This window comes from Vitis riparia, chromosome 5, assembly GCF_004353265.1.
Source record: "Vitis riparia cultivar Riparia Gloire de Montpellier isolate 1030 chromosome 5, EGFV_Vit.rip_1.0, whole genome shotgun sequence".
In the NCBI taxonomy this organism is placed as follows: Eukaryota; Viridiplantae; Streptophyta; class Magnoliopsida; order Vitales; family Vitaceae; genus Vitis; species Vitis riparia.
Genome location: NC_048435.1, coordinates 6,404,563 through 6,431,547, shown reverse-complemented (window position 1 = coordinate 6,431,547; position 26,985 = coordinate 6,404,563). Strand labels below are relative to the sequence as shown.

The 26,985-nt window shown below is 34.2% G+C and overlaps 2 protein-coding genes across 5 annotated transcripts; both read left to right on the top strand.

Annotated features, from left to right (window-relative positions):
- The first annotated feature begins 386 nt into the window (after window positions 1–386).
- Window positions 387–5,302, top strand: LOC117914031 (FHA domain-containing protein At4g14490-like). Of its 4 annotated transcripts, none has more exons than XR_004651208.1 (3): window positions 387–1,700; window positions 2,178–2,383; window positions 4,585–5,302. XR_004651208.1 is itself a non-coding variant. In XM_034829189.1 (2 exons), exon 1 carries the CDS (start codon window positions 506–508, stop codon window positions 1,670–1,672), a length of 1,167 nt encoding a protein of 388 aa, XP_034685080.1. In that variant the 5' UTR covers window positions 387–505; the 3' UTR covers window positions 1,673–1,700; window positions 4,585–5,302. The 4 variants fall into 4 exon arrangements, 1 of the variants encoding a protein (XP_034685080.1); XR_004651211.1 differs by adding an exon at window positions 3,538–3,573 and having other exon boundaries at window positions 387–2,383; XR_004651209.1 differs by adding an exon at window positions 2,754–2,843 and having other exon boundaries at window positions 387–2,383.
- A 1,732-nt stretch (window positions 5,303–7,034) lies between these two features.
- On the top strand, window positions 7,035–22,268 carry LOC117914377 (CWF19-like protein 2). Its single transcript, XM_034829690.1, has 11 exons — window positions 7,035–7,069; window positions 14,654–14,730; window positions 14,918–15,407; window positions 15,498–15,646; window positions 17,911–18,114; window positions 18,195–18,359; window positions 19,043–19,438; window positions 19,859–19,935; window positions 20,188–20,551; window positions 20,945–21,157; window positions 21,739–22,268. Exons 2-11 carry the CDS (start codon window positions 14,686–14,688, stop codon window positions 22,066–22,068), a joined length of 2,433 nt encoding a protein of 810 aa, XP_034685581.1. The 5' UTR covers window positions 7,035–7,069; window positions 14,654–14,685; the 3' UTR covers window positions 22,069–22,268.
- The last annotated feature ends 4,717 nt before the right edge of the window (window positions 22,269–26,985 follow it).

The following is a 26,985-nucleotide window of genomic DNA, read 5'->3' as shown; positions in this document are numbered from 1 at the left end:
TGGGTTTGAAAATTTTCATATGAATGAAGGTAGAAGCAAAATACTGAATTTATTGAATTGCTTTTTTAACCATCTTTTCCATCCTTCCATTTTATTTCACAACATTTTTTAATCACTGAATCAAAATTTGGACATTAATGTCAACTTTTTTTTTTTTTTTTTTCTTTTTAGTTTTTGGAAATCTTCAACCATTTATTTTTGTTTCTTAAGAAAAAGTCACTCGGCACGGCCCACTGACACTGTCCATTGGCACGGCCCGCAACGGCACGGGATGATTACTGCCAATTTGGCTTGCATGACCTGGCTGGCATGGCAAGAATTTGAATTGGGCTGTCCTGGCCCAGTACGATGGTCTGCATGGCCCGCTGAAGACTGGTCGGCAGGGTAGTGGGTACTCTTGAAGCTCACCCCAAAATTTGAAAACCATCTCCCTCCAATTTCTCTTTCTAAAACTCTCTTTAACGAACGCTCTTTCTCTCTCTCTCGGATACTGTCTACAACAGCAATGGAAGGTCCACTCCTGAAACTGATAATTGAGAAAGGCCCCAGAGGTGGAGAAACCCTAGAATTCAAACCCGGATCCGCGATACGGATCGGGAGGGTGGTCCGTGGTAACAACCTTCCGATCAAAGACTACGGCATTTCCTCTAAGCACCTCTCTATTCAATTCGAATCCGGTAAGTGGGTAGTCCGAGACCTTGACTCCTCCAACGGCACCTTACTCAACAACGCCCAGCTCTCACCCGATGATCCCGCTGATCTCCGCGACTTCGACTCTATCAAGATCGGCGAGTTCACCTCCATCACCGTCAGGATCGTCCAATGCGATGAAAGTCGATTGCGCCGGAACCCTAGGCGGGGAGGGGCTGGAAAAGAGGGGGAGTTGGATTCTGTGGGCTCGGTTGCAGAGAATCGGGGCCGGAAGGGGGTTTCCAAGACGGTTAGGGTTGTGAAGGAAGAGGAGAATGAAGCTGATTTGGCTTCAGTTAGTGAAGTAGGGTTCGGTAAGGAATTGGATAATAATTTGGGGGTTGTGGCGGAGAATCGGGGTGGGCGAGGTCGACCAAAGAGGGCTAAGGTTTTGAAGAATGAGGCAGTGGAGGAGTCTGGTGAGGTTCAGGGACGTGAAAGGAGTTTGAGTTTGGGTATAGAATCAGAGAATGTTGGTCAGGTTGGAGTCGAACCCGTGAGGCAAATGGGTTCAAGGAGGACTCGGGCGTCGAAGAAGGAAGATAAATTGGTTTCTAGTTTGATGCTTCAAAAAATTCCGGAAATTTCTAAGTTGGATTGTGTAGAAATTGGGATTGAGGAGAAAAAGACAAGGGTGGGTTTGAGAAGGAAGAGGAACACTCAGGATGAGCCAATGGAGACTGTTGCAATTGATGGTACCACAGATCAGGAGGTAGTCAAGGGGTCTAACTGTGGAGAAAAGATTTGTACAGCATCGACCAGTATGTCAGGTGCTAAAGAGTGGCCCACTGAGGTAGGAGATGGACCTGATTTGGAGAAGATGACACTTGGGGATTGGTTCGATTATTTGGAGCTTCATTTACCAAAGCAAATATATGATGTGACAGAAGAGATGATTGCAGGTATGAGGGAGAGGGGGGAGCGGGTTCGGGAGTATATGTTACAACAGAAGAATGAGAAGGGTAAACTATCTGTTTGCTAGAGGGAGGATCCTGCACTTTGATTGTTAGGTAGTTACTGCTTGAATTACTTTACTTATAACATATTTATGCTTATGACCCGAGCTTCTGTAAGATTTGCATATTTTGTTGTGCTTTTCGAATTTTTTGTAAACTTTGTCAGAGAGGATCTTTCAAGTTCATTTTGATTGTTTATCATAAAGGTAGTCTGCCTTCTTTTACCATTATTTTCTGAGTCTGCTCGGCACTGCTGCCAATTTGGTGAAAAAGAGCTGTGCTGAATGGAATCTGAGTTAGCTATAAATTTTTATGATTGGAAGCTTGAGATAGCTGAGTCCTTTATTATATTCAGGATTTTGGTGGTTAGAGAGGAAAGGAAGGAGGTTGGTTGGATTAAATTGTTGTTTCACTACTAAATCCCTTTTCTTTTAGTTCTTCCTCCTTTGGGGCTCTGTGCCTGCAAATATAATGTTCTTTGCTTGGGAAAAGAGCTTTACTCTTGATCATCTCTTGTGTTGTTGGGGGCAGGAGGCAAACAAGAAGAGAAGCTGCTAACTACTTTCTTGTTCATTCTGAAGTGAAGGAGACATTGTTGAGTTGTTAAGGAAATTTTAAGGATAAGTGCAACTGGAAAGTGTGGAAGGTGGCCTCTTTGAGTATCTTTGTGGAGCTTATTTAAAAGGTGTAATTGAAGGACTTTTTTATGATAGAGTGACCAGGCCTATGCCCTAAAGGTATATTGTTGAAATTGTTGTTTGAATGGTCAAATGCCTCATTGTGGGATATATCTCTTGGGGATGGAATTCTTTCATTTCTAGATTTTATTAATAGGTTTGGGTTGGGTTGAGCCATATTTTGGGGGGCAATATTTATCTATATTTTAAATTTCCCTGTTTTTATTCCTTGTATACTTAATCTGTATGTTGAATATGCCGCCTTTTATTAGGTGCTTGTTTAATATATTTTTATTTGAATGAATGATCAAAGGTTTCCTTAACCGATCCTATCTAGTTTCTTTATTCTTGCCTATTGAAAATGATAATGACATAATAGAAGATAGAAATTCACTTTTGTCTATAATTATATCTATTCTATTGTGCACAGGAAGGCTTTCAGGCTTCATGTTATCATTTGATTTGTAGGGATAATTTTATCAAGGGAAAGATGCAGAAGGGTATTGTGAGAGAAAGTGAGGTTAGTGACCATAATAAAAAACCATACTATATTAGAGAAGCATAAAATATTTGATCTCATTTAGGAATAAGGATGGAATAGTATCCTTGGAATTAACGCATATTAGGTTCTTAACAGAAAAATACTAGATAAGGATTCTTGTTTGTTGGTTTGTTTCTTTTCTTTCTTCTTTTTTTTTTTTATATTTTATTTTAGCAGTTGCTGCACTTGATATGGTGAATATATTGCCCTATATCAATTAAAAATTCTCTTTGTGCATGTAAGATTAAGGAGAAATAATGCAAACGGAATATGTGTGCTCTCATTCATGGGTTTGTTTTACTTTATTCAATTCAATTTCATTGTCCTCAGCATGCATTTTTATGGGATCATGTCTTTATATAAAGTTCCCTATTTTATTTATTTATTATGGATATGCATTTGTCAGCTTAGACCACATTCTTGATGCTTTCTGAACCTATGATTTTCCATTGTTCCATCACAAGACTGGACCAATTTTTATAATTTTCTTTCATCTACTCGATGTTTGTCCATCTTACAGATTTGTTGAGTAATAAGGAATGCAAATGGTTAGGTATCATGTTTTTCTATGTTATTTTGATTGAAATGCTTCATTTTTTAGAATTGGATATTTCTCTTCGTAACTTAATATGCCAATGAGTTTTTGACTACATTCTGTTTTACAATAATTCAGGATTGGCTAGCTTTTCTTTCATATCCTCAGTTTAATGTAAGCATCACTATTACATCTATGCTATGTCTGTTGATAATTTTTTGGTTTGAATTGTACAGCACACTTAAAACAATTCAAATATTCTTTGCCTTTATAATTTCCCTCTTTTAAACTGTTAAGAGGGAGGAGGCTTGGCAGTTTCATGCTCTCTAGAGTTGCAGTAGTCTCTCTCCATATGGTCCAGAACACACATAACAGAGCAACCTTCTGAGCCTTTTTTCTTTTTTTCCCAACAGAATAACCACTCCAGCTTCAGAGAAAACCCCCAACTGAAGAGTGCCTTCAATATTTGTGAAAGTTTAGACTAAACAATTAAAAATTCTTTCTTCAACCTTTTTTGGAATTGGGTTAAATTGTATATTGGGGACAGTTTTTTGTCGGTGTTAGAATTTGTGGATTGGTTGGGCTCTTTGTAGGGCGCATTTGTAGGTTTTTGTGCCTTCACGCTTCTTTTTTAGGATTTTTGGTTGTTTTGTATACCTTGGGTATACAATTTTTTATCATTAATACATTTTCTTTATCTATCAAAAGAAAAAAAAAAAGTACTGGCTCAGAAATTCCCCCACGGATCTGAAGAAGGCAATCTGCAGCTCAAGATATTATGAGCTATAGCATTCTTACATAAAATGTAATTGGGCACAATAGGCACAATTAGCATTAGCTGAACTGATCCGATGGCAACTGAGTTCTAGGAAAATTTTATTGAAGCACATTTTTAAGTTTTCAACAATTATGTTTTCACTTCATTTGATTTTAAGTAGATTGAGGGGGTGAAAATAGCTCCTATTGGCTTTAGATTTGGACTTCAATATAGTAGGAGCATTCTCTTTATCGCAATATGAAATGCTTTTGGGGAGCTGGCTATTGAATTCCTGGTGGATGGTAATTTAACCTGTTCTTCCTTTTTTCATACACTTTCAGACTAGTTCTCTGGCATATTACAGAACCTTTTTTTTCTGTAAATCCTTGAAACCTGTGTACCATCTCAATCATGTCTTTTGTTTACAGGTCAATGCTGGGAATATGATAAGAGCAATGAAACCCAAAGGATCACTTCTGGGTAGATTTGGAGATCAATCACTAAGAAGTTGATATGATTTCCGTTTTTAGTTTCATTTCATATGAAATTCAGAGGTTATCTTGTTACTTTTAGTGGCAAAAATCTTCTTACCTCAGCTGAATTCCTTTGTTAAAAGAAAAATGATGGAGGCATAATTACAGGAAGCCAGCTAGCTTTCCATAATTACAACAATAAATATACGGTACTCTGCTTCTCATTGTGATCCTGTAAGACTGGGTTTTTTCATCAACGTCTGCTGGTGGCATATGCATAGAAGTACAAGCCATTACTCAGGGCAGATAGACCTCAAGTTGAGCATTTTTGACTTAAGATGGGTGTATGGAGACTCGATCCTGTTTCCATTTTTGACAATGTGAGAAGTAACCGGGGTGCTTCATCTGTTCACATCTTCCGTGGAATCCCAAGGAGTTGATAGTATGATAGTTGTATCAGATGAGTGGAAAGCCAATCCGGAAGATATATGGTTTCAGTCACTAGAATTGAAGACCACATTACGATTAGAACTTGAGTGGAGAGCACATTAACCGCAAATGAGACATGGTGTTATGATGATATAGAGCAATCAATTCACTTAGAGCCCTTGGTGGAGACTGGAGTATTGTGGGTGATTCATTCGATTATTAATGTAAATGCTTGTTTTATGATGCTTGTTTTTAAAATTATTTTTAAGTTGAAAAATAAAAAACAAAAAATAGTTTTTTTTAGTATTTTATTAAAAATAAATGTGTTTGACAAGTTATTATTTTTTATTTTTAAAAAAAACTTGTTTGGATAAATTGCTTTTGAAAATAATTTTTTTTTTATATTTTGATTTTAAAACATTGTACATTCAATTTATATGATATTAATTAAATTTAATTTAAGTCTTATTAAAAATGAAAATGGTTTTGGAATTACAAATAAATTAAAGAATACATGGTTTTTAGCAAAATATAAATAATAATATTATAATAAAATTGTAAACTATATTTATTATTAAAAAAGTATTATTTTAGTACATATTAGAAAAATATGGATATTAACATTGTCATAAGCTGTAACGGCCCACACCCAATCTTGTAGATATTGTCTGTTTTGGGCCCAAGGGAGCCCTCGCGGCTTTAAAACACGTCTACAGGGTTAGGTGTGGTCCGTTACAAATGGTATCAGAGTCGATCCTTGACCTTGGTGTGGGGTTTGTTTGGTCTCGTGAGGGTATTTGTTTGGTCTCATAATCCCGTGGGACACAACGAGGACGTTGTGTCTACATGAGAGAGTATTTGTGATGTCCCACATCGGATAGGGGAGTAAGTTCCTAGCGCTATATATGTAGAGACTCCTCTTAACCAAGTATACGTATTTTAGAGCCGTGAGGGCTCCCTTAGGCCCAAAGTGGATAATATCTACAAGGTTGGGTGTAGGTCGTTACAAATGGTATCGGAGCCGATTTCCGACCCCGGTGTTAGGGTTTGTTTAGCCCTGTAAGGGATGTTTGTTTGTTTGGCCCCGCAATCCGATGGGACACAACGAGAACGTTGTGTTTGCATGGGGTTCCGACGGATATTTTGGAAAAAAATTTTGGTAAGCAAAAAATTGATCAAAACTCATGGAAATGTAAAAAAAAAACCTCGTATTAATGTTATTAAAAGTATAATAAACAATTTAAAGTTGTTTTAGTAAAGAATTTGATATATATATATATATATATATATATATATATATATATATATATATATATATATATATATATATATATATATATATATATATATATATATATATATATATATAATATGATTTGCGATATTATACATAATTATATTATATTGATTGTTTTTATACACTCATTATGAAGTTTTATGAAAAACTTATTTTAGTAAATATCAATAATTTATACATATTATCACATAACTTGAAGTTCAATTATGATCGTTGGATCACATCCAATTTCAATTTGGACTATAAGATGCATAAGGGTCCAAATTGAAATATCAATAAAATATTTTATTTGAGATTTAATTTCTAAAATTTTATTAAAAATATGTGGTAATAACTTTTTTTATTAACATTAATTTATTTAAATAATTAAAATTATTAATAATTTTACTTATTAAATTAATTTTAATTCATAAAATATCATCCATAAAAACCAAAATTTAATCCATTGTAGTGATTTAATCAAAATAAAGATGGATAATTAATAATTATTTATACAGGGAGAGGAAAACTGTTCTCATGATATGTTTCCTTCTTTTTTTTTTTTTTTTAATCTCTACTAAATCTAAAAATAAAAAGGGCCACCCACTTTTCTCACTCGGTCATCCACCCACTTCTCTCACTCGGGTATCAAGAAGCCCTTTTCTGAAGTTGCCCTCCAGACGAGAGAATCCCTAAAAAGGCCCTATTTTCCTCTGCCACTCTCAATCCTCCCAGGTACTAATCTAATCTTGTTATTTATTTTTATTTTTCTGCAACCCCGTTTGATTCCCAAGAAAATCCATCCCCCATTCGATTTCCGGGAAAATTCATCCTCATTTGATTTCCGAGAAAATCCTTGCAAAACCCCCAAGGAAAACCAGAAAGATTGCTTTGTTTTTTTTTGCTTCCTGTGTTTTCTGGATCTGTTCTAGGGGTCGCTTTGCTTTGTGCCATTGGATTTAAATTTCACGAACCCTAAATCCACGATTTTTGAGCCAGGCTAAAAAACACAACCTTCGCCTGCAAATCATGATCAGATTTTGTATGTGCGCGGACTGGACTGTTAGAAAATATCGGGAAATTCCCCGAAAAATCGGAAAAAAATCGGGCGATACAAACCGAAAATTCGCCGATAAATGGCATTGTCCCGCGATTTTTTGAAGATTTCGCCGATTTTTGGCCTGCATCCATTTTTCAGCGATTTTTTCGCCGATTTTAACCGAAATTTGGCGAAATTTCTCCCATCGACATTTCGCCCCCCTCTTTCGTATCGCCGGCCACCGAAACCTGAAATTTCTACATGATTGGGTGTGGGTTGTTACATAAGCATAATTAATTGTTTGTTAAAAATGAATAATAATAATAGTTATTAATATTTTATTTAAAACGAATAAAGAATAAATTTTAACTTTTTTAAATTGTAAATAAATCAAGTTTTTCATTGCATGCATATATTTAATACTCATGTATTTTTAATATTTTGAGTTAATTTGTAATGATGTTTTTTGAATTCCAAATTATTATTAAAAATTAAAAGATTTATTAAAAATTTAAATTATTAATAATATCTCACTTAATTTAGAATCTATTTACAATTTGAGAAAATTCAGAAAATATAATTATGTGTAAGGGAGAAATACTACTTTCACGGTGACAAAAGCATGGAAGTTGTAAAATTTGATCAAGAGATCTATCACATGTATTGGAATTTAGAAATCAGCCCAATAGATCAACAAATTGGGTCGGGCCCAGGCTCAGCTCATTATTGTCAGACTGAACTCAGGTAGCCGAATATTTGTTTGCAGTTTGCTCACAAGCATTCTATCGCCCTTCTTCAAAGTCCAAAAGCTGCGTCTAGGGCCTCTAGGCCGATCTCTAAGTTAAAGGTAGATCACTGTTTATACATAAAGGATTCGATCGTCACTTCTCCAAACACTGCGTTTCGGTTCATCTCCGAGTTGAAGGTAATGTTCTAATTTCCATTCCCAATTCAATCAATCGACCTATGTGTTAGATATAACCGTTTGGAATCGGAGAAAATAATAAAATAGAAAGAAAATTTTGTATCGTAAAATTTTCACCATCTAGGGTTCGAGAATACAGAAGATTTCTCTTCACCTAAAACTCATATGATCGTTTGGCTTAGTTGATCTGAGTGTTTGAAATTTTTTTGTTTGTTTTGGCTTTTTGGCAGTAACGAAAGTGAGAGAGATAACATAGTAATCAAAATGGTGTTTTTTTTTTCTATTTTTATTTATATATGTATTATTTCGTTTTCATGCTAGCCAAACAGAGGGTCGGATTTCACTCTGATTGCTTTATAAGTTGGGAATGCTATTGCTGGAAGTTTAAAATTCTAGGGTTTCTTTTTGAACAGCGGTGGAACTATTGCCAGTTTGGATTGCATCTCAGACTGAAATTTTTGTTAGTTTAACGGTCTTTGCTATTCGAGAATTTTGTCTTGTATAAGAATATATTTAGTTTAGATATGTAGAATATATGAAAAAAATAACATTTAAATTTTAAATTTTAAAATTTCACCAATGATGATTCGGGAATACAGAAAACTAGCACTTTACCTAAAACTGACATTGATGAGGGCTTTTTTCTTTTGGATTTTTTATTTTTTGTAATTTTTATTATTGTTTGGAAGCAAAAGATGAGAAACAACATAGGAATGAAAATCTTGTTTTCTTTCATAGCTCCATTTTCTCAGAAACCAGACAGAGGCTAGGTTTTCTCTTGGATGCTTTTGACCTGTCAATGCTATCGTTGAAAATTTTGAATTCTAGGATTTCATTCTGGACCACAGCTCAGGCTAAATTTTTTATAAAATTAATTATCTAGGAACATTATCTTGTACATTTATTTATAAAAAAAATTGGTTTGAATTAAATTTCACTAATTTTACTATGGAAACATAAATGGTACTGAGCAGGTTTAAAATTATAAAATGTTTCACATATTTATCAGAAACCTAAGAGTGAAAGTGTAATTTATACCTATAATATTTTGTTAGAAGGTGTTCAGATATATAATTATTAACTATTTATCAAACTAATATATTGTCACTGGAAAATGTTAGAATAGAAAAGTAGAAGTTTCAACACTGCACTGAATTTGATATCATTTATGTTCACACAATAAATCATTATGAACTTTGGTGTCATTTGATATTTATTTCTTATAAATAAATATTGTTGCATGAAGCTGACAATCATAAAAATAATATAAAAATCAAGTTGCAATAAATCGTTTTAAACTCTAATTTTTAGTTGTTAAACAATTCAACTAAATTCCTTTCTTAAACTTTAGATGATGTCAGTAAATTCTTCACTTTTGTACAAAACTTTATGCACTTATAATTTATATATTTGTAATTTAATGCTAAATTTTTTAATATTTGATTTTTAATTTTACCAAACGCCATCTTAATCATTGTCATCATATGATTATAACTAGAATTTTATCAATTTAATATCTAATTTGTTTTTAGAATCTTACGAGCATTATTTTCCATACATTTTCTATTTTTATTTTGAAAATAGATAGAGATCCTATAAAAGTAAAGAGGAGTGTGTAATTTAAATATTTTTTTGTTTAAGAAAAAAAAAGAAGAAGAAGAGAGAGAACCATTTCATTATGGTTGATATGGCCCAACCAAACTTGATGGGGCCTTAGTATCCATGTATTTTTCAATTCCATTTACTTTTGTTTGCAATCCTTTTTTTGTCTTTTGTTTTTTCAAAAGAATGAATTTTGTTTTGCTTGAGTTGTAGAAAGACATTCACCTGAGAGAGTGTATTTTTAGAGAGAGAAACCACTTCACCCTAACCCTAGTGCTTTTTCTTCACCTTGTTTTATGTTGGTGTTTGCCATTTGTTTAGCCCAGGGGTTTGTAGGCCTTGGGGGGAAGGTGGGTGGGCCCTTAGGCCAAGGGGGGTTTGGTTTAGGTCGGGCTTTGGAGGAAGGAGAGGTGAGGGGGCTTGGTTCAGTTGTTGAAGTGGTCTTGTTAGAAGAGATTTTGTGGTGGCAAAAATCTAGGGAAGTATGACTGAAGGAGGGGGATAGAAACACTAGTTTCTTTCATAAGATGGCTAATGCCCATAGAAGGAGGAATCATGCGGCCAAAATTAAGATTAATGGTTTTTAGCTTTCGGAGGAGAATGATATTAAGGAAAGAGTGGTTAGAGCCTTTTAGAATCTGCTTTCTGATCTTTAAATGGGTTGTTATTTGAGAATTTAAAGGCTCAGGAAGTTGTAAGATTGGAGGAGCCCTTCTCAGAGGAGGAGGTTTTTGATGCCTTGTTGGGATTCAATGGGGATAAAACACTAGGTTAGATGGTTTTTCTCTGGCCTTTTGGCAATTTTCTTGGAATTTTGTGAAAGATGAGGTGATGAGCTTTTTTAGGGATTTCCACGAGCACAAAAGTTTTGTTAAAAACTTGAATACTACCTTTTTAATTTTAATTCCAAAATATCTTTTTAGTTTTAATTCCAAAGAAGAGGGGTGTTGAAGATTTAAGGGACTTTACGCCTATTAATTTGGTAGGTGGGCTGTACAAGTGGTTGGCCAAGGTGTAAGCCAATAGATTAAGAAAAGTGGTTTTCAAGGCCTAAGAGGTGTTTGTGGAGGAAAGACAAATTTTGGATGCAATGTTTATTGCTAATGAAACCATTGATTTGATTTTGAAAAATAACGAGTGTGGTATTTTGTGCAAACTTGACATTTTTTTTTTATTTTATAGGAAACGACAAAGAGATATATTGATAGAAAAAAAAAGTACAAGAGAAGGATGAGAAATCCTCTCACCAAAGAAAACTAAACTACAAGAATACAAAAACAAGAAAGTATACAGTAAGACAAGCTAACACTCTAGATTAGACCAATTGTTAGGGATTACACACCGCTAACCAGTCAAGTTGTAACACATTAAGGGGGGTCCCCTTAAAAACCTTGGAATAGAAAATCCAAAGAGAAGCAAGGAAAAAAATAGAATCCCAAAGATACTTTGAATTCCTTACTTTATCCTAAAAAATCATCGCGTTTCTTTCTCGCCACACAACCCAAATTAAAGCGATGCTCGCAGCTTGCCACAAAACTATCCCCCTCTTAGATGAACCAAAACCATTAAATTGGACATCATGTCAAAGATGCTCCTCGGGGGGACCCAATCCATTTTGGCTAACTGAAATAATTTGTGCCACAACCCCATCATCAAAGAGCAATGTAGGAAAAGATGATCTGCTGATTCTCCATGCTTTATGCACAGAATACAAATATCCGGACTAAGAGCTTTGTAGGGTTTTCTCAATTGTAGCATGTCATTAGTATTTACCTTTTTGTGTACCACTAACCAGACAAAGGACTTCACTTTGAAAGGGACTTGAGAATTCCAAACAAACTTAGAAGGAAAAATAGGAGGAGAACCAGAAAATTGGGATAAGGCTAAAAAGAAAGATTTGACTGAAAAAAGCCTTGAAGAAGATAAAGGCCAAGATCTTGCATTTGAAACCGAAGGTGATAGATGCAAACCATCAAGTGACCGCATGAGGCCCTTTAAATCTTCTATCTCAGAATCTGAAAGGTTATGGCGAAAATTAAAGTTCCAAGAGAAAGGATGAGTAGAACCGAGAATTGAAGAAATAGAAATATTTTTATCCAAGACTACTCTAAATGGTCTTGGATATTGGGATCCCAAAGATTGGTGCCCCCACCACAAATCTTCCCAAAATGGAATTCTTTCCCCATTGTCTACCACAAATCGAGTAAACATGGAAAACTCTTGAAAGACTTGTGCAATAGCCTTCCAAGGACAACGGTGTGACCATCTAACTAAAGTGTTAGCATCCCAACCATTAGAGTGTGATCTATAAATGCTTAAGATGACCTGATGCCATAGAGCTGTACCCTCTCTAGGGTACCTCCACAACCATTTCCCTAAGAGAGCGAGATTTCTTAGAGAAATCTTCCCAAATCTTAATCCCCCTTTTACCTTCGGATTACACACTACATCCCAACTAACTAAATGATCTCTTTTACCTTCCCCAATCCTTGACCATAACAAATCCCTTTGCAACCTCTCAATTTTTGTAGCCACTGAAGCGGGTATCTTAAACAAGGAGAGGAAGTAACAGGGCATGTGGGTGAGGCAAGATTGGATAAAAGTTATCCTTCTTCCAAAAGATAAATAAGCATTTTGCCATCCATCTAATCTTCTTGAGATTCTCTCAATCACTGGATCCCAAAAGTCACAAGCCTTGGTATTCCCTCCCAAAGGAAGACCCAGATAGAGTATAGGTCAACTAGAAGCCTTGCAATCAAGCAACCCAGCCAACCTAGAAAGATGATTCTGATCAAGATTGATGCCATAAATATTATTCTTGTCAAGGTTGACCTTGAGCCTAGAAATATGTCCAAACACTAGCAAAAGACTCTTGAGAGTTTGCAGTTCTTTCTCCATAGTGTTAGAAAAGAAAATGGTATCATCTGCGAATTGCAAATGGGATACCCTAGTTCTGTTTCTACCCACCCTGAAACCCTCCAACAAATTTCTTTCCTTTACTCTCAATAGCATCCTGCTCAATACATCTGCGACTAAAGTAAACAAAAAAGGGGATCAATGGTTGCCTTGTCTTAAGCCTCTAGATGCCTTAACCCACCTTTTAGCGTTTCCATTCACCAAGACTGCATAAGATACCGAGGACAAACAACCACTCATCCATTTCCTCCAACTAGGATCGAACCCCTTCTTCTCCGACACGTGATCCAAAAAATCCCAACTCACATGATCGTAAGCCTTTTCAAAGTCAATTTTGAAGACGACTCCTTCCTCCCCTGATCTTCTTTTCTCATCCACTATCTTATTGGCTATGAGAACCACATCCAATATTTGTCTCCCTTGAACAAAAGCGCCTTGAGTAGAATGGATGGTTTCATGTAGTACCCCTCTTAGACGCCCTGAAAGCACTTTGGCTATTATCTTGTAGAGAGTAGTGATCAAGCTAATGGGTCTAAAGTCTGAGATTTATTTGTCAAACTTTTTTTGGGTAACAGAACTATGAAGGAGGCATTAGTGCTTTGATTGATAATCCCGCTTCTGTGAAACTCTGCAAACACTCTCACTAAATCCTCCTTGATCACATCCCAACAATCTTTAAATACTATAATGGTAAAGCCATCAGGCCCCGATGCCTTATCCCTATCCAATTGAAAAATAGCCTTAGAAATCTCTTCTTCAGTGAAAGGGGAGTCCAACCTAGACGCACTCTTTTCCGATATAGGGGACCAATCTAAACCTTCAACACTCTTAAGACTTTCCAGTAGGACTTGCATAGAGCTTTTCAAAGTAAAGTAAAATCTTCTCTGTGATACTCTCAGCATTATTCAACACTAAGCCACTTTCATCCTCCAACGCCTTGATAAATTTCCTATTTTGCCTGCCATTAGCCACTTTATGGAAAAACTTTGAGTTACAATCCCCTTCCTTAACCCATTTCACCCTAGCTTTTTGTCTCAAGATTTAACCTTGGATCTAGTTAAAAAAAAAGGGTAGGCCCTAGTAAATTGATGTTATATGTGCCATGAGAATGAAGAGACCCATAGATAACCTCCTTATTCATTGTGTTAAAACAAAGGTTTAATGGGAGTTGCTCTTTACTATGTTATGGGTGTTTTGGGTGCTTCCTTTGTTGGTCATACATACTCTATTGGGTTGACATGGTTCTTTTGTAGGCAAAAAGCACAAGAAGGTTTGGAGAGTTGCTCTTTTACACATTTTTTGGATGGTGCAGAAGACAAAGAATAGAATGACCTTCAATGATGACATGCTTTCGATCCAAAAACTAAAAAGTTTATTTGTTTACTCTCTTTGGTCAAAGACAAAGTTGTTTATAGATGATTATCTTTTGACTTTAGTTAGTTTTGTTGGTTGGTTGGGCTCTTGTTAAGGTTGTTTTAGCCCCTTCTGTTGGGTTGTTCTTTTTCCTTTTTATGCCGTTTTGGTGGTGGGTGTATAGGTATTGTATACCTTGAGCCACTCTTTTGACGCCTCTTCTTAATATATTTTCATCATCTATCAAAAAAATATGTTAGGGTGCTAATTATTGGGCCTTCACAATTTGGTTGCTTTATTTCACCATGGATTTGGAATCGTATTTCAATTCAATCAACCAATTTTCTATTCCATAATGTAACCAAATTGTAGCTCCAATGCAGACACTGTATTTAGTTCTTGGTTGTTTTAGGGTTTAACTTTTTGTTCAAATTTGAAAAATCAGATTGTGATTTGAATTTTCATTTACTCTTGATTCTATTAGTTTGTCTATCTGAGGAAGTAGAAGGAAGAAAGATGCTTTCGGGAGTGAAGTTTATACCTCGGGGTCGGATTGATAGAGTAAGTCCCATGTTTTGCTTTTTTTTTTTTTTTTTTTTTTGTCTTTTTCTTTTTCTTCCTCCAATCCTCGGACTAATTTAGGCTAATAATTGGTTGTTTTCTATGTTTATGCTTTGCCTATTTGCAATTAAGTTTGATTCTCAGTTTTTTTCACTTATGGTTTTCTCTTTTGGGAACTGGGTATTAGGCACAAGATGAGAAATCGAGTGATTCTACAAAAGAGAGGAAGAAATCAGGTAATAGAAAAGAAAAGAATAGGAAAAAAAAGAAGATTTCTAGGTACAGTAGTTCAGATGACGAAGAGATAGAGAAAATTAGAAAAGGGTCCAAAAAGAATAAGAAGTGGTACTCGTCAGAGGAGCATACGTCCAGTTCAAGTGAAAGAGAAAGTGAAAGCAGTTCTGAGCGAGATGGGAAGAAGAGTCGAAGAAGGAGAAATGAGAAGAAAGCTTATGGGGATAGGTCAAGGGATGAAGCTAGTGACAGGTCAAAAAAGAGACCACAAACTATGAGAGAACTTGATTCATCTGAGGATTATTCTTCATCTGATTTAGAAGATGAAGGCGGGGATGGTTTTTCTGGTAGAAAAGATAGGAATCGCAGAAGTGGGAAAGAAGAAAGAACAAGGAGTAAGAAAAGAGGGACTAAAAAGGACGTTGCAGGGGAGGAGTCACTTGGTACGTACTGTATGGTTGGTGGTTTTTTCCTTATTAACTATTTATTGCTTCGTGATATATTTGGAGCAATGCTATTTACCATTTTTGTAGATGATGCTGGAGGATCTCATTCCTTGACTGACAAGGAGATTGTGAGGAAAGAAATGGGACTGGAATGGATGCTTCGACCCAGTGATAATAGTGAGCGAAAGCCTGCAACAACATCTGACCAGGTGCCAGAGGAGCCTCAGGCAGAGGAGGTTTGCTCCCTCTAATTGTCATATGTTGTGATCATATATTAATTTCCCTACATTTTTTTAGTTAATACTTCATCATCACTCTGATAGTCAGTAACACAATGTGAAATGTACAAAAAAAAATCCATCCATGAAGGGATAAAAACATTGTGTATATATATGTATATATAGCCTAGTGGGAAAAAACATAGTATTAGATGAACTATTACATGCATGTGGTTTCTACAATTCCCATCAGTGTTTATGTGTTTGAAGTATCTCTACAATTCCCCCACAGGAGTGAAAATTATTTGAAATTAAAAGTGAACCTCTGTGATTGGAAAATGAATAATCATTAAGGAATATGAAATGTAAAATTGGAACGTGATACTGTTCATCCATATATTGGTTATTCTGAAATTTAAGTATGGTACTGGGGAAAATGATTGAGGATGCACCAATTCATCAACATATTTGGTAGACAATTAAGCTAACATATAAAAGCTGTGGGATGAGATTCAAATCTTCTTTTTTCCTTTTCTTTTTCTTTTTTCCAATGTAAGATGTCAAAAAAAAAAAAAAGCAATATTATTTTGAACCATGAGAGGATTATTTTGGAGTTTGATATGACATTAACTGTGGAGCACTTTCATAAAGAATGAAATACAGAGAAACATTGTTTGAGAAAATGGAATGTCACAAAATAGTTCTATGATGTAGCAAGGTGACTCAGAAATTGGTAAGAGTATTTTTTGCAAACTTGAATTGGTAAAATTGTATAATTAACTTGCTTTAGGTTATATAGGCTTGAGGGTGTTGTTGCCCTTCCTTTTTTGTAGATCCTTCTCTTGTTTGAACCTTTTGGTGATGGGTGTATGCATCCTGTATTCATTGGACTGCTTTTTTGGTGCCTCTTTTTAATAGATGCATATATACTTCTTTATCTATCAAAAATAAAATAAAATTTTCTTTATTTTAATCTAAAAAGGAAAAATCCAGTCCCTATTTATTTTAACTTCTATTCCTATTGAGAAAATGACTAATTTATTTTTCAATATTCAAATCATTCACAAATATTCAACTATTTTAAATACCGACAATTCTTTAACTTAGTGATTTGATTTTCTTTGACATGGAGCCCAAACAAACTTTGAAAATTAATTAGAAGAGTACTAGAGATGACCACCCCATTTTGCCAGACCCTGAAACTGGATAACGTGTTGCATGCTATACATTACATGGAATTTGCATCAGATATATCTATTAAAACAAGAAGTCCCCTTGTAATCATGGCTTGTAAATGAACAAGCCATGAACAATATGTATAGGAAAAATAGGCCAAATGTATTAGTGCAAGTGCCTAACAAAAGAAGAGGGCACTTACCCATGTGCATACCAAGTATGAATCCAAAATGAACAATATCTTTCTTCATACTTATCTTTTTGCAGCCAACTGAAAACTTCAAACCCAATCCTAAATGCGCTTATTCAAACTAGAAAATGTTTACTTATTTTTGCTGTTAGCCTTCTAGGTTTTGGTAATACAACATTGTCAGTCATAGAATTTGCCCAACAGGTTGTCTAAGCCATCCAATTCGACAATCTTAACATAGAAGATGGGTGGAGCTCATTTGGAATTGGATTATATTAGAAAATGCTAGATCTCATTTTGGGTTATTACTTTGCCAACACTTATGGCATGTTGAACCTTGAGAAGATCTCAATCTTAATTATTATAATTGTTGATGGATCAATCACGGTAGAAATCAATGCAATGATTTGCACTGCATACTAGTAGAGATCTATGAAAACATAAAGCCTTCACTCACAACTTATATAGAAATATGAAGACACGAAACCTTTACTTACACACTAATATAAATACCATACCTCATTGTCTTACTTCATTAATTAATCATGGCCTTTGCTAGTGTTGGAGCCAGAAATTTCTTTTTAAGCCAGCTTCTTTATCATAGAGTCAATGACCAAAAGAAATAATAATTATCCATAATTATAAATACCATACCTTGCCCATATGTAAAGATTTTTTTTGCCTCCCCCCTCCCTCTCTTGTTTAGCCAAAAGAAACTTGTATTTTAGTTGGCTTTGAAAATTGAGGAGTAAAATAGGCAACTCCATGTTGATAGTTCATTCAGCAAGTTATGATTTATGATGTTGTCCTGCATGTCTTCTTTGCATAATATCTATGCTTGGTTAGCCACCTGTCATAATACACTAGTTAAGAAAGTTGTGGTTGTTATTTACATGTGATTTGTTTTGTCTATTAGACAATGAAAGTGAATCCCAGAGAATTAAACCCCTATCTAAAGGATGATGGGAATGGTTATCCAGAAGAAATGGATGGGACAAAGGTTGGTGGGAATCGACTGTTGTCTTCTTCAGTTGTTGGAGATGGAGGTGCAAGCTGGAGAATGAAAGCCTTGAAGCGTGCACAAGAGCAAGCAGCTCGTGAAGGACGAAAGTTTGATGAGGTTTGTACTGTGCTTTTCAGATTTCAATACACATTACCTCAATCTTTAGTGATTGGTTTGTTATGTTTAAACTTGTATAGGTTGTTGAAGAACGGTGGGGTTCTCTTGGTCAGTTGACTGTTTCTTTGGCATCTCATGCAGCTGCCCCATCTCGTGCTCATCTGCATGCCATAAAAAGTAGAAAGAAGGGGCTAACACAGGAACAGAAAACACCCATTCAAGATTACCAGAGGGATTCTGAGAAGGTACTTGGAAATTGTTGAGAGCACAGTTTTGGACTTGTAGGATTTGCAAATGTCTGGGCATGTAAATGGGCCAAGCTGCAGATGAGCTCAGGCTGGCCATGCCTAGACCCAGGTGGGCTGCAGGCTGCACGCTGGGCTCAGTCCAGACTGGAAATTAAATTCCTATCCCAGGCCCAGCCATAAGCTGGCCTTATTGGGCTCTTGGGCTGGGCTTCTGGGCCAATCCAAATTTAGTGTTGACACTTCTGAGGTGTTTGAAGGGGATCAAAACCATGGAACACCATATTTAGGTAAAATATCTTTTGAACAGTCCTTTTTAAGGGCCTGGATTAAGGCCAGGACTCAATTTTTAATGATTGGACTGGCCCATGGGCTTTACTCTGGCTTGAAAAAGCATCGCAAGCCCAGCCATAGGATGGTTAGACTGGGCTTTCACCTGATATTTAGATGGGCACTAGCTGGCCCAGTCTTGGGCGTTAAAAAACAGCCCAAGCCCAGCCCTAGGATGGTTGGGCCCAGCTTAGACTTGGGTCTGGCCGGGCTTTGGCCAAAATTTTTTATGGGCCCCAATCAGGCTTCAAGCCATCTGGCCAAATTTGCATCCCTCCAAATGATTGCCATATTCTTGACTGAAAGATAAGCAATATCTTCTTACTTACATGTTATGTTATTGTGATTTCTAGAATTCTGGCCGAGAGTACTTGAAGGATGTGTCTGTCCGTAATCCTGAAATGAAAGCACCTAAAGTTCACAACTCTTTATCCTGGGGAAAGCGGAAAGGTCAAAATGTGTCTACTAAGGATGTTGGCCTTATCTCTGATGCAGTTGCCAGCTTAAATAAGTTTGCCAATGATGGAAGCTTTATGCATGAAGTTGTGCATCGGCAGAACATTGATACTGGTGGTCCTCTTGGTTCTTCATATGCAAATTGCGAGGGGAATGTTATGTCAAAATCAGTTTCTTTAGAAACAAACCAACCTGGTGAGGCTAGTAAGCAGGCATTGAGTGCAAACCAGTTGGCAGCAAAGGCTTTGCGGCTACGTATGGAAGGAAAGCATAAAGAAGCGGAGGAGCTTTTGGTGAGACAGTCCTGTCCCTTTGGCATTTCTTTTTATTCAAGGTTTTATATCAAGTTTATCATATTTCTCCCTCCTTGTGTGTGTGTTTACACAATTATGTAAGATAGTGAAAAATGCAGAATGTGTTTTTTAACTTCTCTGTTTAAATTAGTAACAAAAATATGCATCTATATTGTGGACTTATTTCAATGGATGTAGGCACCCTGGTTGCAGGGCAACAGAGTATGTAATGCTGTTTCTGTTTTCTGTTTTTCTTTTCCCCTTGAACTTTCTGCGAGTCTGTTCTTTTGGTGATTTTTTTTTTTTTTTTTTGACTTTTTCTGGGCAGGGGTGTTGGTTGTTTATGAGTTAGTTATTTGGAGCTAGTGCATTGCCATCCATGATTAATTGGAATTATTTTGCCTTATTTGTTTTTGTTAGAAACAAACAGAGATCATCAAAGCGAATCAGGGCACTGAGGAAAATACTGGGGAGCGAAGTGGGGGAGGCACAAGCAGGTTATCTTGCATCTGAAATCTGTTCCTTTTTTTTAAGATCTTAAAATTGCAGTTAAGATACTGCTTTTTAGAATTTTCATTTCTTATCAAATGGAATTTATCTCCAGTTTTCTTTTTCAAAATTTGGGTTTCTTAAATTTTCAACCTCACTTTCATTTCTCAAGCTCCTGCACTCATGTGCTATGATATCTTTTTCTTACTCTTATTTTCTTAGACTCTGTTGCTGTGGTAATTTTTTTTTCTTTGATTTAGATATGTAATGCATGATTCATCTGTTCGGAGAAAGAGGAAGGAGGATGATGCCGATTTGCATCTAGCTCAAAAGATAATGCAGAGTAAACAGTATAACATGTCAAGCCGAGCAGATGATGAATATGATTTTGATGATGCTCCAAGTCGAAAGACTAGGAAAAAGGAAGGGGGTAATGATCGTAAGTTAACTGAGAAGAATAACTTTGCAAATCGTATCTTGACTCAGCAAGAGCGCTGCCAATTCTGTTTCGAGAATCCCACTAGGCCAAGACATCTGGTTGTTGCAATTGCTAATTTCTCATACTTGATGTTACCCCAGTGGCAACCTGTCATACCAGGTCACTGTTGTATTTTGCCAATGCAGGTTAGCTTTATATAGTTCCTTCTCTATTAGTGTATTTCTTTATCCTATGATGTAGAACAACTTATGCTTGCTTACGAATTGGATGTTTTGTTGTTTATGGATCTTCAACTCATCATTTACGCAAAATTCAATTTTGCCAAAGGAAATGAAGCCATACGCAAATGGTTAAAAATGTGAATATTGTTTTTTCCTGGATCCTAAAATCCTAAAAATGTATCTATGCATAAGATGAAGTCATTCAAATGCGTGAATGTGAACTGGATTTGATTTAAATGCTTATAAAACATGATATCATGATTAATTTTAACTCGAGTTACTTTTTCCCTGATGTCCTTGTTATAACTTTTATTCTGATGGATCCTTTTTTTTTTTTTTTCCCTTTTTAATCTGCAGCATGAATCTTCTACAAGAACACTAGACAATAATGTATGGGATGAAATTCGCAACTTCAAGAAGTGCTTAATAATGATGTTTGCGAAACAAGAGAAGGATCTAGTGTTTCTTGAAACAGTGATGGGTTTGGCACAACAACGCCGTCATTGTTTGGTTGAGTGCATCCCATTGCCCCGAGAAACTGCAAAACAAGCTCCTCTTTATTTTAAAAAGGTTAGTTTTATGTTAATTTTCTCCTTTAATATGTCAATTAGTCAATTATTCTGCTTGCTTGTTGATTTGTGATGTCCTTTACAATCATAATATCCAACAAGTGCTGAAAATTTCCTTGTTCATTCTTTTGAAAACCCCGTCTTTTGGTGAAACAACATAAGGTAACATTAAGAATGGAAATTGCATACAACATGGACCAGCAAGAGTTATGTGCTTTGGTGTCAGCCTTCTATGGTTCAGTATGTTTATTAAATTTTATTTCTGCCTTGGCAATTCTAAGGCACATTCTCATCTCTTATGCTTCTGTGGACCCCCTTCTACAGTAAATAGGATAATTAATACCACTGTGACTAATAAAGCTTCATTACTTTATATTATAAGGTGGCCTACGGTGAACTAGTACCGAAGTTAAGAGATGTCCGAAACCACTGTTAACTTGTTTATTGCTATCGTCTTTACTCACTCATCAGTTCATTCATTTCTTCATCCTAGCAAGTCTAGTATATTGTGTGTGTTTCTATTTTTTATTTATTTTTATTTTATTTGGCTTTGTACAAGTTTCTGACAGAAGTTTTCTCCAGGCAATTGATGAAGCTGAAGACGAGTGGAGCCAGCATAACGCGAAGAAGCTTATTGATACAAGTGAGAAGGGATTGCGAGGTTCAATTCCCAAAGACTTCCCATACTTTCATGTAGAGTTTGGCCTAAACAAGGGATTTGTTCATGTTATTGATGACGAAAAACAGTTCAAAAGCAGCCTTGGCCTCGATGTTATAAGAGGTATGCTACGTTTGCCAGAGGAAGACATGCACCGCCGTCGGAGGCATGAGTCGGCGGAGGCACAAAAACAAGCTGTCGTAAATTTTGCCCGAGATTGGGAACCTTTTGACTGGACCAAACAGCTCGAGTGAGGACTTGAGCCTTACAGGGTTCTGGGCATAATGGCTTTTGTTTGGAAATATTTTCTGTTTTCCAATTTTAAAAACAGAAAATGATATCTGTTCTACCTTGTAATTATTGAGATATAATGTTGTTGATTGCCCATTCTTACCCAACTTTTTCCTGAGCATGCATTTATGCGATGGATTTAATATTCACTCTTTCTCAGGTTTAATGGTGTGTGCGATGCATCGCTCACCGCTCATAGTCACAGCCTCACAGGTTATAAATTTCACAGGATCCGACTTTATGATGAGAAACGAAGTCACGGAAGCAGGTAATTGTAATTATTAATAACATTTTCTTTTCAAGTCCTTGTCAATTCTTAAGTTATAATTTTAAAATGAATACACTATTTTTCAATCCAATAAAAGAAAACTAAATTTAAAATTAATAAATCATTTTTATATAGTATTTTCAGACTCATTTAATTTGTTTTAATTCTTTTATATAAAAATTAAATAATTTTAAAATACATACAAGTTGAAAGTTAATTTTATTTATATTTGTATTTTTTTATATATTCTTTATAATAAAATTAAAAATGAGAAACCATTTTCCTTCATTTTTACCCCTTCAAGGATAAAAATTCTCATTTGAAGAGGGCGGTGGTTGTGGTGGCATACATGAGCATCGCACAATTGTCCTTGTATTCTCGTACCACGTGTAAGCGTTGATTTCGGCTCAAAAATGGTAAAACAACCGCGGACGGCTATTCGGACGGTCAGGATGGGATGGGAGCTGAATAATTGATCATATCCCATCTATGTCCGCAGCGTGACGTCATCCGCATCTTGCTAGGGTTTCTGGAAACCCCCTATAAAAGGACTCCTAAGTAGGTACACGTATTTCTGCTGGCTTAGGGTTTGGCAAAGGATCCATGCCATTTCATTACACAGAGAGATGACGGTGGAGATTTGCCTTTATTGCTCTCTACCGTCTTTCTCTGTATAAGCAGATGGAGTGGATCTTCATCAATCATCATCATATTCTCATCTGACTCCGAGTATCCAGCATCTCTTCCATTCGATGCCCAAAAGTTTCAGAGAGGTTTCTATGATTTGATCCCTGGTTTCCGCTTCATATCAAAACTTGCTTTTTCAGCAAGAAAATACTCTCTCTCTCTCTCTCATTTTCTGTTTTTATTTTTTATTTTGTAACCAGTGGCTTACTGTCTCTTACTGATTTTTTTTGTTGGAGTAAGGATGTATTTGTTTTTTTAGATGAAAGTAATTTGTTTTTAAAATGGGGTATGTTATTTTATTTTTTTTATAATTTATTATAAATTTTTTTCATATAAAAAAAACTAAAATACGTAATTTTTTCTAAATAATATATATATATATAATAAAAATAAAATACTTAAAAAATAAATAATCTAATATTTAATATTATTAAAATTTTATTTAAAATTAAGTAAAAAATAAACACCAAAGAGTTAATATTTAAATAAAAAACATAATATAATTTGTATCAAAACCAAAATGAGAGAAGTATCTGGAAACAAGTGAGTTGTGATTATTCTATTCATTAAAGCATTGTTCAATTAGCTTGATTGAAATTGAAATTGAAATAGATGCTATTGACCGGAATTGTTTTTATAAGCTGTGATTCTTTTGGGGTTGTTGGATTGAATTTAATAAGTTCAAATTTACTTCAAAATTGTATTTCCTCCTTCTCTGTTTTTCTTTACGTGAAATGAATCTACAATTTATAATTCAATAAGTTTTTTTAATTTATAATATTTATGATTAAAATATTTAAAATTTATAAATAAAAATTATTAAATCTTGTTATTAAATATAGAATTATTATATATGCATATTAGTATTATTTTGGATTAATTTTACTCACCACTCTGACTTTTTGGATAAATATATCTAATCCCCTATATATTTAAAATTTAGGAGGGAGAGTAGGTGAGTGAAAATAAGAAATGTAAAAAATAAAAGAGATATTTGATAAAATTTTAAATTTACGGGGTGAATAAAATTAATCATATTATTTAATATTTTATTATTATTTTTATATTTTATTTTTGAATTAAAATTTTAGTTTTTATTTTAAAATTTGATTTTCTTAAATCAGTTTAAAAAAAATATATAATATGAGAAATTTGATGAGGGAAACAAATTTTTGATCTATAAAATATGTATATTTTATATTTTAAATTATTATATTTATACTTGAGAGGGAGGGAGAGAGGATACAAATAAAGAAATTAGATGAATTATTTTTTTAATTATCTTAGTCATTGTTTAACATATTATAAATGATGAGATAATTAATCGCATTCAAAATCCTAATCAAATATATAAATCACTTGTTATGGGTTGTGTCAGGCAATATGATATTTCACATTACTTAGCTTTTGGGTAAATTATACTGATATCAATATATCAATTATTTTATTTAAATAATTGAAAATTAATTGGTTTTTATATTTCATATTATATCACTCATTTTATTAGAAAACTAATTGATTATTAGATTTCCTTCCTATAGTTCAAGTTACATTAAATGGATATAGATATGTCAAATTCCCAAGGTAAAGAAAATCACATTCCACACACCAAATTACCTAATTTTCATCTTTTTACTATTAATGCCCCCTTTCATTCAAACTTGTTATCTTTCTTTGCATTTTCTTTTCTCTTCAATTTTTTGTATAAGATTTTTTAAAAAAAAAATCATGCTTAGTTCTTATAAATTATTAAATTTTTTCAGATTAATGTAGAATCAAATAATCAAATAAGATTAATCATATATATATATAATCAATTTAAAATTTTTACATTTAATTACTTTTAAATTTTCTTGAGCTTACCTATTATTTAGAAGGGACACTATTATTAATAAGGTGCCCTTCTAGACTAAATCGAAAGCTTCACCACTACACGTCATTAACAAATTGAAATCAAAATAAAGCAATGAAAAGCTTAAAGATCTCTATGAAAATAACCCATGATTGAATGATTATTTTATCAATTTAATATATATTTTAACCTTAGAATATATTTGTGCATGATTATTTATGCATTTGCATTGTTGTGATATTGTGATGTAAGAGCAATGAAATCCTAACTCTTTTAACTATAACATGTGTATTAAATCATTTTTAAACATTTTATTTAAGAGAAGATGCTAGAATGTATTATGATAACAACATGTGTTTTTTATTTCCAATTATATTAGAATATTTTATTTAAGGAAGAATGTTAGTATGTCTTTGGATGATTAGAACACACATTTTCTTCTTTTCATTTATATTATAGCCAAGACAAATGAAACCTTTTTTTTTTTTAACTTATGTATGTGTAAAATCTCTCAAAAACATGTTAGTATGTATTACGATAGGAACACGTGTCTCTTATTTCCATTTGTATTATTGTGATATCGTGATATAAGACCGATGAAACCCTAATTATTTTGCAATGTGTGTGTAAATCTCTTTATAATATTCTATTTAAAGGAAGACATTAGCATATATCACAATAGGAACACATATCTCTTATTTCGATTTGTATTATTGTGATATCATGATGTAAGACCAACGAAACCCTAATTATTTTGCTTATATATGTGTAAAATCTCTCTAAAACATTTTATTTAGAGGAATATATTAGTATATGATATGATAGAAATACATGTCTCTTATTTCCATTTATATGATCATGTTGTAAGACTGATGAAACCCTAATTATTTTGCTTATGTGTGTCTAAAATCCCTTTAAAACATTTTATTTAGAGGAAAATGTTAGTATATGATACAATAGAAACACGTGTCTCTTATTTCCATTTGTATGATAATGATGTAAGGTCGACGAAACCCTAATTATTTTGCTTGTGTTTGTGTAAAATTCTTCCAAAACATTTTATTTAGAGGAAGATGTTAATATATGATACAATAGAAACACATGTCTCTTATTTCCATTTGTATGATAATGATGTAAGGCCGACAAAACCCTAATTATTTTGCTTATGTGTGTGTAAAATTCCTCCAAAACATTTTATTTAGAGGAAGATGTTAATATATGATATAATAGAAACATGTGTCTTTTATTTCCATTTATATGATCATGATGTAGGACCGACGAAACCCCAATTATTTTGCTTTTGTGTGTGTAAAATCCCTCCAAAACATTTTATTTAGAGGAAGATGTTAGTATATGATAGGATAGAAACACGCATTTCTTATTTCTATTTGTATGACCATGATGTAAGACCGACGAAAGCCTAATTATTTTGCTTGTGTGTAAAATCCCTCTAAAACATTTTATTTAGAGGAAAATGTTAGTATATGATACAATAGAAACATGTGTTTTTTATTTCCATTTATATGATCTTATGTGTGTAATATCTCTATTAAGCATTTCATTTAGAGGAAGATATTAGCAAATGATACGATAGAAACACGTGTATCTTACTTCCATTTGTATTATTATGATATCGTGATGTAAGACAAACCCTAATCTTGTGCCTATATATTAGTTATAAAGGAGCCTCAATCACAACTTGACATAAACTCAAAGATAAATAAAAGGTGTTGCTATCATGAAGTTATCTATTATTATGGACAAAGACGATGAGAATGAAAAAGAAGATAAATCAATTATGATGATGCTTCTTGTTTCATATTGGATCAGTGATTTACCAAGGATATGGGCTTCAATCGAGCAAGCACCTACAACAAATGGGTTTAAGCTCTTAAGGTATATTTTTTTGCAAATCATGTCTTTCGCCTCTTACCATAAATATATATATATTAATTTCTTAGTTTTTATTTGAATTTTATATGGTTGTTATGAGAATGATAGATCGATGATTATTTTTCAAACGTTAAATTTTTAAAAAGAATCTATAAGACTATATTTATGTTGAATGTATGA

Coding starts and splice junctions, on each gene's coding strand:
- LOC117914377 (XM_034829690.1), top strand. CDS start 14,686: ATGCTTTCGGGAGTGAAGTTTATACCTCGGGGTCGGATTGATAGA. Junction 19,936..20,187: donor AGTGGGGGAGGCACAAGCAG/GTTATCTTGCAT, acceptor TCTTTGATTTAG/ATATGTAATGCATGATTCAT. Junction 21,158..21,738: donor CTCCTCTTTATTTTAAAAAG/GTTAGTTTTATG, acceptor AGTTTTCTCCAG/GCAATTGATGAAGCTGAAGA.
- LOC117914031 (XM_034829189.1), top strand. CDS start 506: ATGGAAGGTCCACTCCTGAAACTGATAATTGAGAAAGGCCCCAGAGGT.